A 15,403-nucleotide genomic window follows, 5' to 3' on the forward strand; every position below is an offset into this window, starting at 1 on the left:
CAGGAGGTTTTGGAGGCAGTAGGCGTCACCGCCATAATGGGCCTCCAGGTAAGCAGCAGCACCGCATGCAAACTCAAGCCCTGCCCCACCTCCCACCCGCGTATAGTTCAATTCGCGCAAATTAAATGCACGTATGATGCGACTGACCTGTATTACCCGCTGGCCCCACACAAATGTGATACTTAATGTTTTTTTCTAAGGTCTTGCCAAGAATAGAGGTGAGGCTAACCGGCCTATGATTACCCAGATCCTCCTTCCTCCCCTTCTTGAAAATAGGGACAGCACTGGCCCTTTTCCAGTCATCCAGGACCTGTCCTGAGCGCCATGAGCTCTCAAATAGTTGCACCAGTGGTTTCGCTATGACACTGGACAATTCCTTTAGTACCCTTGGGTGAAGATTATCAGGGCCTGCTGACTTAAATACATCCAACCCCTCCAAGTGCCCCTTCACCAGGTCAGCGCCAACCGCTGGTAGACTGGTATCTCTCTCAAGCCAGACTAAAGTCTCATTGGGAGATGTGTTTGTATCTGTGACCAGGAACACGGATGCAAAGAAATCGTTTAAGAGCTCAGCTTTGTCCATCCTATCAGTTATGAGTTGCCCTAGTCCATCCTGTAGCAGTCCTATGTTACCCTGCACCTTCTTCTTGCTCCCTATGACTTAAAGGACTTTTTGTTTCCTTTAATCTTAGTTGCCAGCCTGAACTCTGTTTCTGCTTTGGCCTTCCTCACTGCTTCCCTGCAAGCACGAGCCAAGCGGTTATATTCCTCCTTCAGACAAGCACAAGCACTGTTTCATTCAAGCAAGGAAAGAAGACTGCCCCACTGGCACACGTCACAGTGGCTAAGTCTGAGGAACGGAGGCATAGCAAGCTCTTTTGTCACCCTGGGAAAAGTTGGGGAGAGCACCCAAGGGCAAACCTAAGGCTCTGAGTGGTGTCCAGGATTGGAAAGGAAAAGGCAGGGGGCTCTCAGGTCTCAACAGCTGTGGAGCTTTAGCTCTACAGAATGGGGAATGAGACCAGGGTGGTGTCAAGGCAGCTTTAGTTAAACTTCTTGTTTGCCGCACCAAAGGTGCCACCAAAACTAGGTACAGACATTCAAAAAGCCCCAGCCTGAATTGATTCAATTTTTGCAGATTAATCTAACCCGCAGAGTGAACCAGTTTGCAAGTGGGTAGACGTTCGGTACATGCCTGCAGTGGCTCAGGCCAGAAGCCTGGTGGTGCTAAAGCAGTCCTTCCCTTCCAACAGGGAAGCTGAGCTGAGGGAGGTGTGGCCAGAACCTGGCAGTCCTGAGTAAGACCGAGAAGGAGTTTAAACCCCCACCTCGGCCTGCAGGGTTCAGAGGCTGGGGAAAGAGGAGCATCTGCTGTGGCGGGGAGAGGGGAGGATGAGGAAGGGAGAGCTCTGCCCACCCCAGCAGCTCCCGGACAGCTGGGAGCAATCCCAGAACAAAGGGCTGCCCAGCCCCAGAGGGAAACTCTTCCCCCTCCTCCCTCTCCCCCACCACTGGGGGCAGGGGGCTCTGTTCAGTGCTGGGGGGCTCTTCCCACTCCTCCTCCTCCCCCACCCTGTGGGGCAGGGAGAGGGGCACTGTAAGGCTGCCCAGTCCCAAAGGAGGACTCTTCCCCCTGCTTCTGCCCCACCAAGGGGTGGAGAGGGGGGCTTCATGAGATGCTGTCCAGTCCCAAATGAGGACTCTTCCCCCCTCCCCTCCCACAGGGTGGGGAGGGGGGCTGTGTTCCATGCTGGGGGGTACTCTTCCTTCGCTCCTCCTCCACAGCCCCCACAACCACAGTGTGGGAAGGGGAGGGAAGGGGAGGCTCTTGTGGTGCTCCCCGGCCTGACCTGGCCCAGCTCGGGCACAGGAAACTGCTGTAATAAAGTTGCAGCTGCGGGTGGTGACCCCAGTCCCATGGCCCAGCCTGGCCTCACTCAGCCCCAGCTAAGGCAGCCACTTGGTGGGGCTCGAGTGGGCCACCCCTGGCAGGTGCAGCTCAATGATGAGAAGGCGAGCACAGTCAGGCAGCTGCTACCCCTGTCAGTAAGCGCAGCCCAGCATGTGGCCAGCAGCTGGCCAGGCAGCACTGATCTGGTCCACTTGGAGGCACCGTGGGGGCTCATGGGGCCTCAGCAAGCCTCCATGGTGGGCAGATGCTGGGCTCTGGGCCCACTTTGCCTCCAAGTGGGCCCAGATAAGCATTGCCCAGCCAGCTGCCAGCCACACACACCAGGCTGTGCTCACTGACAGAGGAAGCAGCTGCCTGGCTGTGCTCACCTGCCGATCACTGAGATGCACCTGCTGGGGGTGGCCCTGCCCCTCCAGACCAGCCTGGCCTGACCCTACCTAGCAGCTACCTTAGCCGGGGCTGAGAGAAGCCAGGCCAAGCCGGGCTGCAGGGCCACAGCCACCCCTGGCAACTGCAGCTGTTACAGTTGCTCCCTGTGACCTGGCTGAGCCAGGCCGGGCCAGAGAGCACCACAAGAGTCTCCCCTCTGTGTCCCACGGTGGCGGGGGACAGCAGGAGGAGGAGGAGGCGGGCAAGGGGGAAGTTTCCACCCCGGTACTGAACAGAGCCCCCGCCACCCCATGGAGGGGAAGTATCTATGCAAGGTTGCCCAGCCCAGCCCCAGCCCCAGAGGGGGACTCTTCCCCCTGTTCCCCCCCCCCAATGGGTGAGGGGGGCTCTGTCCGGCACTGCCTAGCCAGAGCACAGGGAGAGACTGTAGCTGAGCCACAGCCACAGGGAGTGAAGAACGGGGGAAGCATCCCCCTTCGAGGCTGGGCAGCCTCACATACAGCCCCCCTAGCCTTGCGACAGCGCTGGGGAGAGGGCGCCGGGGAAGAGGAGTAATCCCCCCCACCACAAAACAAAGCCCCCCTCCCTGCCCTGCAGGACAACGATCCCAGCATGGCCCCGTTAAGGTGAAGGGGGCAGGGAGAATGGTTAATGCCACCCTCCATCCCTTCTGGTCTCTTCTGCCCTGCAACCAGTCTGCCAGCCCCAAGGGCCACTACTGTAGCTCCCTCCCCCCTGCTCCCCAGCTGACAGGCAGACCCTGGCTGCAGTGGTAGAATAGGGGAAGGAGGGAAGAATTAACCCCCTCTCTGCCTACTTTGCTTTAACAGGGCCATGCTGGCCGGTGTCTTGCCATATCCTATCCCTGCTCTGGCTAGACAGCAGAGAAGCGGGGCCAGCCCAGAAAGCATGCTGGGATTCTGGGAGAGTCTGGTTTAACTTAAACCAGCAAGGGATCTGGGACAGGTATTGCATAAACCAGTTTGAGCGAAATCAGTTAGGTCTGATACTGCATTCAACCAGGTTTATCTCAAACCAGTTTCAGCCATTTTCAAGCTGGTTTATGTGCACTGAATGTCTGTTCTGTTACAAGTTTAAACCAGTTTATGTGTAGTGTCTGTCCCTAGCCCAAATGCCAAGCTGAATGAAGAAATAAAACCTCTAATTTGGTGGTAGGGGGGCACCCCCTGTCTTTTCCCCCTGCTTCTTCCCTGAGCAGTGCTTATCTGCTGGGATCCAACAGCCTGTTTGAGCTCACACAGCCCAAACCTGTAGCATAGCTGATTTGATTCCAGTGCCCCACAGCTGCCGTGCCAGTGCCCCCTCTTAATCAGCTCCCAGGGTTTATGCCCCTCTTCACCTACTCCTAGTTATGCTACTGCTAGGAAAGACAGACTCTCAACAAACCTCCAAAAAGGGCTTACTTGCTCAACACAGGAATCTTAAATTGGTGAGCTGCCAAAGATCGCCCTCCCTGACAATTTAATTCTCAGATTCCTGCTATGCTTACAACACATTGTTCTATGTCATTTGGGCCTTGTACATACTGACATACTAATATCTAGAGAGAGAGGAGATACCACCAAGGCAGCACATGGTGAAAAAAGTAGTCATCCTGCCCCTTCAGCCTTATGAGACAGGAATAAAACAGTGTGTGAAAGCCCTACTCCTCCAGCTCAGGAAACAAGAAAGAGAAATGTATACAGAGTAGCACATTGAGCCTATCTCCACAGCCATGAAAAGGATGTCTACTAGACTTTGATTAACTAAAAAGATGCACAAGATTGCACCTGCCCACAGTATTAGGAGAAAGAAACCTGGGCTTCCCTACCCAATCCTTAGGAGGGGAGTGTGTTACACGGAAAGTTACCAATACTACACAACAGCCTTCCCTAATACTGATTCTGTTAGTTTTATCAACTCATGGTGTGTTACTGGTTATGCCACAAAATCCACAACCACCACAGCTGGCACTCTTGATGGCCATCTCAGCAAAGAGCAATCATTGAACACAGAGAAAATGAACAACCTTCATGCTAATATTTTTCTTAAGATATCCTACTGTTGCAATGATAACGGCATCGCTCCCTCTACAAATGAGTCTCTCCAAGTTTGAGAATTAAAAATTGACTCCTTTGTAAATTATTACAAGTCTAAGACATGGGAGAATTTGAAAGTATGTTGTATGTATATGTGTGATTTATTACTTCTGTTTGTCAAATCCATTTCTATTTTCCTGGCAATGTTTGTCATATTTTAAACAAATTAATTTGTCACAAAATACATTTTGTAATTAATATTATGGTGTATAATAGATTACGTTCTGATTGCTTCTACTGGAGAATGAGTTGCATAAACTATTTTTGTGAAATAGAATGCTTTCTTTGTTACTTCCCCATTGGTGATCTTTCTTCATCAGAAACGCTCAATGACAATTCAATCAATTATATAATCTAATACTTTACTGACTAAGTTATGAGTAAAGATTTAGTCCAATAGCTTGCATTTTGGAAAGTCCACAGGAAAGAAGCTCTTCTATTTTGCACCATCAGAAACCCACAGGAGAATCTCTGCCCTGCATATGCAATGTGGACGGAGGTCTCCACTGCATACTTCCTCAAATCTGCAGCGAAATACTTCTCCTGTGCACTAAGGTGTGCAGGAAGGGATGTGATCCTCTAACTTTTCTGTAAAACAAGAGTAAATTCTTGATTTCCAGGCTCCCACTAACAACTGTCCCAACTTCTCCTGCTTTCCAAGACCCTAATCAGGTTTAGAACATGTAAATCACAAGCATTAATTTAATAGCCTTATGTTTTGGGGTATATACATTTTGCAAATGTAAAAATTATGAGGCAAATTCTGTTGGTATAAAGTAGTGTCATGACCGCTAAGTCAATTAATAGTAAGTTACACCAGCTGAGAACCTAATCCTGTTTTACAAAATGGTATCCATACAAATTTAAATGTCTAAAATGTAAGCATTTGAGATATCATTAAATTTTAAACGACTGCTTTATATTTAGTGAGACAAGGTTCTTTGGGTAAATCTTTTATTAGACCAACTCAAATAGTTGGAAAAAATCTTCTTTGCAAGTTTTCGGGCACAAACACCTCTCATCAGGCTGAGGAAGCATCTGTAGTTGGTCTGTACTCTTCCTGGATGGAGTGAAAAAGCAGTCAGAGGTCAGTACATATGCAAGAAAGCCAATCAGTTAAAATGTAAATTGAGATGGTCAGTAGGTGGGAAACAGGTGGGGGGGAGGGGAGAAGGGGGCATGAATGTAGCTGTAGTCAAAGGATGAGAGACAGGAGGGGTGGGGGAAGGGAATGAGAGTAGCTGGTAAAAAGTGGAGGGTTCACCTGGGGAGTCAGGTGTCAGGCAGGTTATAATGTATCATAAATCCAATGTCTGTATTTAGTCCATGATTTTTTGTATCCAGTAGATTGATGAAGTTAAGTTCATAGGCTCAATTGTGAAAGATATTTTGTAAATTCCCTTTGAATTTTTGTAATTACTGTAATTCTGTAAATTCACTTTGAATTTACAAAATACCTTTCACAGATGAGCCTATGAACTTCACTTGATCAAGCTACTGGATACAAAAAATCATGGACTAAATACAGATATTGGATTTATGACACATTATAACCTGCCTAAATCTGACTCTCCAGGCAAACCCTCCAGTTTTTAACAGCTATTCTCATTCCCTTCCCTCACCTGCCTGTCTCTCATCCTTCGACTACAGCTACATTCATACCTCCTCCCAACCCACCACCTCTCTCACATCTACTGACCACCTCAATTTACATTTTAACTGACTGGTTTTCTTGCATAGGTACTGGCCTCTGGCTGCCTTACCACTCCATCCAGGAAGAGCACAGACAATCTGCAGACACCTGATGAAGGGTGTCTGTGCCCAAAAGCTTGCTAAGAATAATTTTCCCAACTATTTGAGTTGGTCTAAAAAAGATATCAGATTTACCCAAAGAACCTTGTCTGCCTATGTCCTTAGACCAACACGGCTACAACCTACACCCCTGAAACATGAATTATATTTAGTGTGGCAGCGAGAAGCCCCCACAGGCACCAGAAGGGGGTGGGGGAAGCCCCACGAGCCCCACACCACCCAAACACCCCCCCCCCGCCCAGGGAAACTTACCTCCCGGCATTCAACCGGAGCCAGAGCCGGAGCAGGAGCCATGGTCACATGAGCTGGTGCTATGCCGGCTCTTCAATCAGCTGTTCCCGGGGCGGGGAAACCCTGGGCCAATCACGGTGGCCGGAGACACCACCACGGGAAGATTGAAAAGCCCCACCAGAACCCAGAGGCAGGGAGGAGGAGCACGCCGGCTAAGAGCACGCTTGGCGTGGGGAGGCTCCAGTGGCTGGCAGGAGCCTTGAAGCTGGCCAGGGGCTGGAGTCCAAAGCAGGGGAAGCAGTGCCCCTGCATTAGACTGGGAGGGAGGAGCCCGTTCCATCCCCCTCCACCACCCCAGCATCCAATTTCCAAGAGAATTCATCAGAGGCATTCCTCCCAGAGGCAAGGGGGAGGATGCCAGAGAGAAAAAAAAGAAAAGAGGAGACAGAAGCCTGGCCACAATAAAGGATTCCAGCAGCCATAGCAGCCAGGCTAGCCCATAGGAATTTACGCTGACGCTGGTCCCCGGGGAAATCGGGGTCTACTGGGCACAGCTGGACAACACTGGCTGCACCAATCAGTTGGCAAGTCGATGGGTTGTAGGCAAGGCGGAGCCCCATGGAACATCACATCGAGACTGTGAGTACCTCCATCCCTGGGGTCCCTAGGAAGAGGATCACCACTGAACCCCTCCTTTTTCATCCAGTAACACCAAGTCATGGCAGACGAGTTGAGGGAAGGGGGGTCCCGGTCAAGATGGACAGTACAGCTCTCACCACATCACTCCTAGGTACTTCCACATTTAGTGATGAACAACTGTTTAATTTGTCTTCCATTTACTCTTGTCTTTCTTTTGTTTTATTAAACTAAAAACATGAAAACAGACATCTGGGCTGCAGGTGACTTAATATTCTCTTGGAATATCAAATTAACAGGAGCGAATGAGAAGAAAAGCTTTTGCACTCAGCTGCAATGGAAGAAGGAGTTGTAATCAGCCAACTATATGATCTCTACTTCCTCCAAAATACAGCTGAAACTGCTTGGTCTCACTTCATTGAGCATGGGGTCCAAGAACAGCATGGAGCTCCCAAGCAATAGCCCCCATTTATAGCAGACATTCCTCTAAGCCTGGAGGATTTCCAAGCACATATCCATATCCATGTGTTGCTCCCTCTCTATGTCTCTACCTATATTGAGAGGGCTACAGCAGGCAGAATCAATGCCAGTGGGATTCCAAAGAGAGACATGGGTCCAAAACACAGGTCAGTCCATTTCATAATGCAGAACTACCACCACAGAAACAGCTAGTCCAGTCTGATTCCAGTCACATACACAAAACATGTGCTTTTCCCCTTCATCTGGCTAATTCTGGCCCAGTATCTAAAATCTACTTTGAAAATAAATTCTTTTCTTCCATTAAGCTCAATAGAATTACTCAGAATCTACACCAGTGTAAGAGAGGATGAAAGTGGTCAACATGTGGAATTTATTGATTTATGTAAAAAATCCAGAAAGAGTCTCGCTATTAAAAATAGATGTGAACCTCTGAGATAAAAGAATGAAGTTTCCTTCTGCTTCAACCTATCTGTTCACATTTATTAAAAGAGACTGGAAAGAAAAGAATAAATATACAATTTAATCTTAAATATTAACACAGTGTAAAATTAGGTCAGATAAATTTGACTTCAGGCTTCATAAAACTAATGCTAAAAATGTTGCTATAAAATTTTCAACCTCCGACACAACCTAGTGGTTTACCATTTTCATATGATACTATAAAACTGGTTATTAACAGTGACCTGATGGACTGACAGTTATGAAGATTTGTGCCCTTAATTTTTCAGAGATAAAGCAGACTGTTGATTGTCTCAGACAGACAGCTGCATAAATTGTTCTTCACACTGACCTGGACTAACCTGTTGTTTGCCAGCATTTTTTGCTGCCTATGTTTGGTTAATACTGCCCACTTGGCAAATAATAACAGCATAAAATGGAGCTACATATATAGAATCATCATCTCTGGGAAAAATAACTAAATTTAACATTAGTAACCTGAACAAATATTTATCTGATATAAGACTATTTCATTACACGTAAAAATAATCCCACGTTATCTTTTTACTAGTTTGAGGCCCAATATTTCATTCCTTGCAAAGGCAAAAACCTCATATAAATTTTTAATAAGTCAAAATTGAGCAGGACCTTTAACTGGTCCTCTCCTTAGTTTTTCAAATGATTCTTAATAAACATAAAGGATACTATTCAATATAAACAATGGAATTAATGTAGTGCCACCCAATATTAAAACTGGATGCCATATATATTATACATAGTATTATAAAAGATTATTGCAATGAAACTACATTTTTTTCAATATAACATTAACCTATATTCCAAATGACAAGGAATAGCTCAAAATGTTAGAAAATTATTTTTGATACGAGACAACAGTGTTTCACATAATACATATATAACCTTTTGGGGGGGAACTCTGCTATAATAACATGAGTCTACTTAAAAACTCAATCTGAAACATTCAGATGCCTGTAGAATGTCTTCATTAAAAAAACATCACCACCACCTTATATCTCTCCATCCCTTTTCTTGATGACAGCATTCTAATTAGTTAACAACAGTACAACAGGATTCATGCTACAAATTCTTGTCTTGGAACAGTTTCTATTAAAGTAAAAGCTCAACAACTGATACAAAGCCTAAACATTTTTGAGAATTAAAATCTAAAAACACATGAGACATATTAGGAAGAACAGCCAAAATTCAAGAGGCATGGCATAGAAACTTAAAAAGCACAAAACAAAGATTTAATATGAACAGCTGCAACAGACACATTTCATTACAGTTCTTATATATTCATCTATTATATATATCTTATCTTCAGCATATAATGTATTTACATTGCCCTCCAAATTTGTCACTACTGTAAGCCTTCTTGCAACAGAGGAGCATATACTGAACATATGCTGAAAACCAAAGCAATAGAATATTTCAAAGAAGTTTTGTTAAATCCCTTCCTTTTCTGACTAAAACTATTATTAATATCAACACAGTTCCCAAACATTAACAGCTAACTGGACAACTGTTGAGGTATATAATAAACCAAAAGAAATATAAAAAATATAAAAAAGAAATCCAAGAATACTTACCAAGTTATGATTAGTTGAATTAGAATCATCTTCTGGGAATGGGATGTAAACAGCTAAGGCCACACAATTGGCAAAAATAGCCAGTAGTATAAATATGTCAAATGGTCTGAAAATATCTTATTAAGGAATACATGGATATTTAATGTCTCTTCATATTTAGTCTAATTTTACTTTGGCTTTCTACACTTTGAATTCATAGCTTATATCTTCTGTTTGGTGACTGACAACCAGCATTAGGTGTATCACCACATCATACTGTTTTCCAATCTTTCATTGTCCTCTCCATTTCTGTGACAAGAAGCCTATCAACATTCATCCTGCCAGAATACTGTATATTAAATTCTGAGAAGGAAATCTAATCACACAATATTAGATCAGTATGTTGTCCATCAGGTTGTATGGAATATTTAAAAATCTGTTCTCCCAACCTATGCATGCATACTTCCACTAACAGTAGAAGTTACAAATATGTATCATGGGAAAAATAAACCATACTGGATGAAGTCCACAGTAGGGGATAAGGAAGGTATCCAGTAAAATAGAACTGCAACAGTTCTGCTGTGTGAGGGCCCAGAAAGTCTGTAATGAGCCCACTAAAAGGTTCTGCACCCCTTTTTCAACTTGTAACAGCCATGCACCCCATCAGCTCTGTCTCAGCCAAAGCCAGGAGATAGGAGCTTAGGGCTTTGTACAGACATTCAAAAAGCAGGCAAGCCAGAATCAATCTAAGTTACATGGTTTTCTGTATACATCCTAGTTTAAATTGGTAGCAAACAGAACACATATTTGCCCTTTAGTGGGGAGGGCAAATCTTAGACTGGTTTCCTCCATTTTTAAACCTGTCAATATGTGCCAAATTTCTGTTCTGTTACAGGTATACACTGGTTTCTGATCACTTACATCAGTAAATGTGTAATGTCTGTACCTAGTCGAAGTGAGTAGGGAAAAGGCTAGACATGTGACTACTTGTCTTACAATAATACAGAGCAGTGGTTTCAAGTTGTCATACAAAAGATAACAGGAACTACAGCCACTATCCTAGCCCAAAGGCTGAATGACAGCAACAGGAAGCCAATTCAATTCCCTCCTCACAAAAAAATTCCCAAAAATCTCATGAGATTCATGAATACAAGCCCTTATACCTCATCTTGATGTGTGTGTTTAGGGAGGGAGGCAGGGTTTTTCATTTATTTCTATTTAGAGACATAAACAGTATGTCTCTAAATAGACAGACATACTGTCTGTATGATATACTGTCCTCAATTGCATGCACAACTCCCATTGAATTCTATCTATGGGAGTTCTATCCATGAATCTAGAGAAGTATACTGAATACAATCTTATTGGACTTAGATTCATATTCTCTTTGGATAAAATTTTGTTCTGTGCCAAATGCTACTACAATGATTTAACATCTCCTGGGCCCACTTAAGTTCTATTTTGCTGGCCCTCTTCACAGGACTATTTTGCTGGCCCTCTAATGGGGTTTATGGTCAAAACTCCTATTAAGATCAATGATTGTTATATACAGCTCAAAGTAAAAAGAAACATCATAATCTGTATTTTTCTTTTAACTGAATTGAGTAGATATCAGTTTTCATATTAGCAAGTTATTGCTTTATTATGTAATGCCAAATTCTGCTCTAAACTATTCTATTCCGAGTCCAGAGGAATTTTATTGAACTAACCTGAAACTGAGAGTTCAATTTACAGGAATTATTTTCGATTTGTACCAGTTTAAATTACAGCAGATTTTTCCTATTGTACTTAATTTGTACCTAAATTATACTAAAAATAACTCAAAAGAGCGTCTTTAGAAATATGCTAACCATTGCCAAAACATTTTGTATGTATAACTCTCAGGCTGGGTGGTCTGTTTAAAGGAACACGTTTAGTTTTGTACTTAGCAAACTACTTGTTAAAATAGTCATCTGTTCCTCAAGAAGTGTTATCAAAGCTAACAGAACAAATTTTTACTCCATCTCCTTCAGCAAAATGACATTTTCTGTTTCTAACTCTTTCTGAAGTACTACACATATACGTGTGTTTATACATATTATCAGCTTTTCAATTAAGTCTTAAAATCCTAGCTCTGATCCACAATGACTGAACCAAGAAAAAGCAACGAAGCACAAAAAATGCAAGCTCTTGTGAATACAGGTTAATAACTCCAATCTCTCCTCCTGCTGTACATGGAACACATCCAGATGTGTTTGGCTGTGATGTGTCTCAAAAGTTCGTATGTATCATGCATTAAAGCCTGCTCGTATATGTTTGGAGTAAGTCTCCAGCTTTTCTCCAAATCTCTTTGGCATCTAGGTAAACATTATTTTAAAACGACTTCTGCATCCAGCTCATGAGGCCTAGTGGTAATGCAGCAAATTACTAAATGGAAGATCTACATTTCTCACTTGTTCCTTGGGCTACGGAAGCTATATAAAAAAAAAAAAAGAAGCAGCAGGAGTGATGGAAGAATGGTGAGGAAAGTGAGTAGCAATATATGAAAAAACCTATGTAGCAGCTGAGGAAAGGAAATGGCTATCTTGATCTCAAGATGGATCTGTCAGCCTGCCAGAATGAAAAAAAAATGCTTCACAGTATATGCACAAATACCTAATGGATAACTAACTTTTGAATAATATTTTCTGCAGATAGCAAACACCATTCCTGAGTAATCTGAGAAGTTTTTGTCTTTTTTTTTTTACAACAGAAAATAGGAGAGGAACACACCAACCCTATTACTTTGCTCTTCTCTGTATATTTGTATTTCAAACATTTACTGCAACTGGTGAAATGAAATTCCATGGAATAATGACATAGATTAAGGGATATCATTTCATCTTGATGAGAAGGGATTTAAGTATCTACCATTAACATTAATGAGAATTACACACATATAAACAAGCACACTATGTTTTACCTCTCCAATAGTTAAAATTTCTGTTGCCAGCAATTCAGTTGTTTTAATGCATAATTTTCTAAATAAAAATGAAACCTGAAACATTACAATGTACTCCTTAAACCAATGGCATTTCTTATATGCACACACGAAAAAATTAATTCAATATTTTAAAAAAAGATAAAAATGACTACATTAAACTCTGTAACAAATTCAAATCCAGTGCCATATAATCTTACAATAGAAGAACTTAAATACTATTCCAAGACCTGCCACTGCTTTTTTATGTGGTCTTAAAACAATCTCTTTGACACATTTGGGATATTCAAAGGACAGATGGTAAAAACAAAACTGCATCAAAAGGATACTTCCATTCTACTATACTAATGCAGGCTCTTCGGATTGGGTTATTGAGGGACAAACAGAAAAGGGCACGGGGCGGCCGACTGTTAGACGTATTACCCTGTTTTTTGCTCTTGGCATATTGCTGGCGTTTTCTTTGGGACAGAGATCCTACAGGTTGGGCTGCCGTGGTGCTCATAGTTTGGGCAGCCTTGGCTTGTCTAGCAGCATCAATTGCAGCTTGCCAAGATAGAACAGTTTGCTTGGATGGTGCTGAACTGTTTGACTGAATAATTGGTCCGTCACCAGGGAGAGGAATTCTGGTGCTACTTGCATAGTTTCCCTCTGTGGATGAAAAAAAGTTGTTTACTTTTAAATTCCATTAAAATATGCCAGCTAAAATATTCTTGATAAAAAAGGACAAACTTATTCAAAGCATTTTTGTTTCATTTATATATTTATTAAGTAGCAGGGTTTTTTTCCACAATGACAAAAAGGTTCAGGAATCAGTACGTTCATCAGTTTAATAGAGCTGTCAAGATATGTGCTGACAAAGATACACTTTACAGATTGATCCTCCCTTATCTTGCATTTTTCCAAACTGGACGATGCCTCATACAACAAATCCTACCTCTTTCTTTTTGACTGATTTTGCCAAAGCAGTGTAATAGTTACTCTTTGCCCCTTTTCTGATTAAAAAACATCTAATAACTCCATATCTGTAGCCACAGATGAAACATATCATTATAAAACACAATTTTAACGCCCTCCCCCCGAGAAACTACAAACGGTCTAACAAACAAGTCCAGTCTTTCACTAATCTGTATTACAAGAGGAAAATATAGGGATGCTGCTTTCAAGAGAAAACCCGGTTGCCTTTGGCAATGAACATGCTTGCAACAACGTCCGTACCTTGTGCACGGTGAGTTACCAGAGGGGAAAAGACTGTGAGACCTTTACAAAGGAAAATCAACTATGAGTTCAACAAAGCTACTGAAATAACCTCCGTGCGGAAGGCCACCGGGGAAGGCAAAACAACCTTATGAAGCCAGCACAGGCCCCTGTCTTGGGAGCCACCTGGCTAACGCAACAGCCTGGCGCGGAGGGCACCTGTAGGAAGGCAGTGCCCCTCAGCAAACTCCAAACTTCAAGATGTCTGGGTGGGAAAAGGAAAAGATGGAGGGAGGGAGGGAGGGACGGAGAGAGGGAGGCCTGGCACCGTTGCGTGGGGGAACAGAGAGCCGAGAGGGATGCCAGGCGGCTCCGCGCGGGCGGAGACGGAGCGGCCGGCCCGGGGCGGGGGCGGCGGCGGGGGCGAGGGCTCCTCAGACACCAGCCAGACCCCGAGCCCCGCGGCCCCGCGCGCCGCCCCGGCGCACTGAATCCCGCGGCCGCGGGCACGAGCCGAGCAGGACCCGGGAGAGCTGCTGCGTGTGCACGTGCGCGCGTGTGCCCCTGCGAGTGTGTGCGTGCGCGTGTGCACATGTCCTGGGGGTGCATGTGCGCGCGTGTGACACGGAGCCGGGGGAGCGGGGCACCACTAAGATGGCCCCCGGGGCCGCCCGGCCGCTGCCCCCGCTCCCCTCGCGACCGAGGCGGCGGCGCATCCATCGCCGGTTCCCCGCCCCCGGCCCGCTCCCCTCAGCCCAGCGGCGGCACCGGGCATCCCAGCCCCGCTGCCCCGCTGCCCTCACCTGCTGGGCGCTGCTGCTGCTGCTGCTGCTGCTGGTGGTGGTGGTGGTGCTGGTGCTGGTGCATCCTCCCCCTCGGTCGCTCCCGGTGCCGGAGGAATGAACGCGAGAAGCCGCCGCCGCCGCGCTGCCCCGCGCCCCTGCCCGCTACCCGGCCCCCATGGCAGCGCCTAGCGAGACGCCAGGGGCCGCTCCGCCTCCGCCCGCCGCCGCCGCCGCTTCTCTGCTGCCGCCGCTGCCAAACCCCTCCGAGCCGGGGCCAGCATGACACTCACATCCGGGTGACACGGAGCGCTCAGCCCTAGCAACCCGCCGCCGCCGCCGCCGCCGCCGCCGCCGCTGCGGGGTTAACTCCCTCCTCCCCGCCGCCGCCGCCGCCACCTGCCGCCGCCGGCGCGAGGGGGAGGCCCCGTCAGCGACAGCCGCCGGGCCCCAAGCGCCCACCCCTTCCCCTTCCCCTCACCCCGGGCCCGACGCCTCGCTCCTCTTCGGGCGACTGGAGAGTTACTAGCTACAGCCCTTGTTTTCGCCCCCATGTCCATGTGCCCCCGCGCTGCCTTTGGCCATCTCCATCCCTGTCACGCTCCCTGGCTGGGAACCACCCTGTCACCCCTTCCCTGCCCTCAGACTTGCTTGTCTTTCCTAGCCCCGTCCTTCCAGGAAAGCCTGGCATGTCCCTGGTACAGGACATGTTGGCATTTTGAACGTTATTTTCATTACGTTATTTTCATCGGGATTCAGGGCAAACCCAAATATTTGTTTCATGACTTTCTGTGCAATATTCTTGGCAGAAAAAAAAAAAAACCCAACAACTCTAGAAAATTTGGGGGAGAAAGTTTCATTTTACAATGTCAACTCTTGGC

General features: G+C 45.8%; 1 protein-coding gene across 1 annotated transcript in view; it reads right to left on the minus strand.

Annotated features, from left to right (window-relative positions):
- Positions 1-14,735, minus strand: part of CACNA1D (calcium voltage-gated channel subunit alpha1 D) — a 444,991-nt gene extending 430,256 nt beyond the window's left edge. The window contains exons 1-3 of the mRNA XM_059716031.1: positions 14,544-14,735; positions 12,876-13,194; positions 9,609-9,714 (exon numbers count right to left, since the gene is read on the minus strand). Of these exons, the coding sequence (XP_059572014.1) occupies positions 9,609-9,714; positions 12,876-13,194; positions 14,544-14,607 (489 nt within the window). The 5' untranslated portion in view covers positions 14,608-14,735. The remainder of the gene's footprint in view (positions 1-9,608; positions 9,715-12,875; positions 13,195-14,543) is intronic.
- Between the last annotated feature and the right edge of the window lie 668 nt (positions 14,736-15,403).

Source organism: Alligator mississippiensis, chromosome 12 (assembly GCF_030867095.1).
Source record: "Alligator mississippiensis isolate rAllMis1 chromosome 12, rAllMis1, whole genome shotgun sequence".
NCBI classification, from domain to species: domain Eukaryota; kingdom Metazoa; phylum Chordata; order Crocodylia; family Alligatoridae; genus Alligator; species Alligator mississippiensis.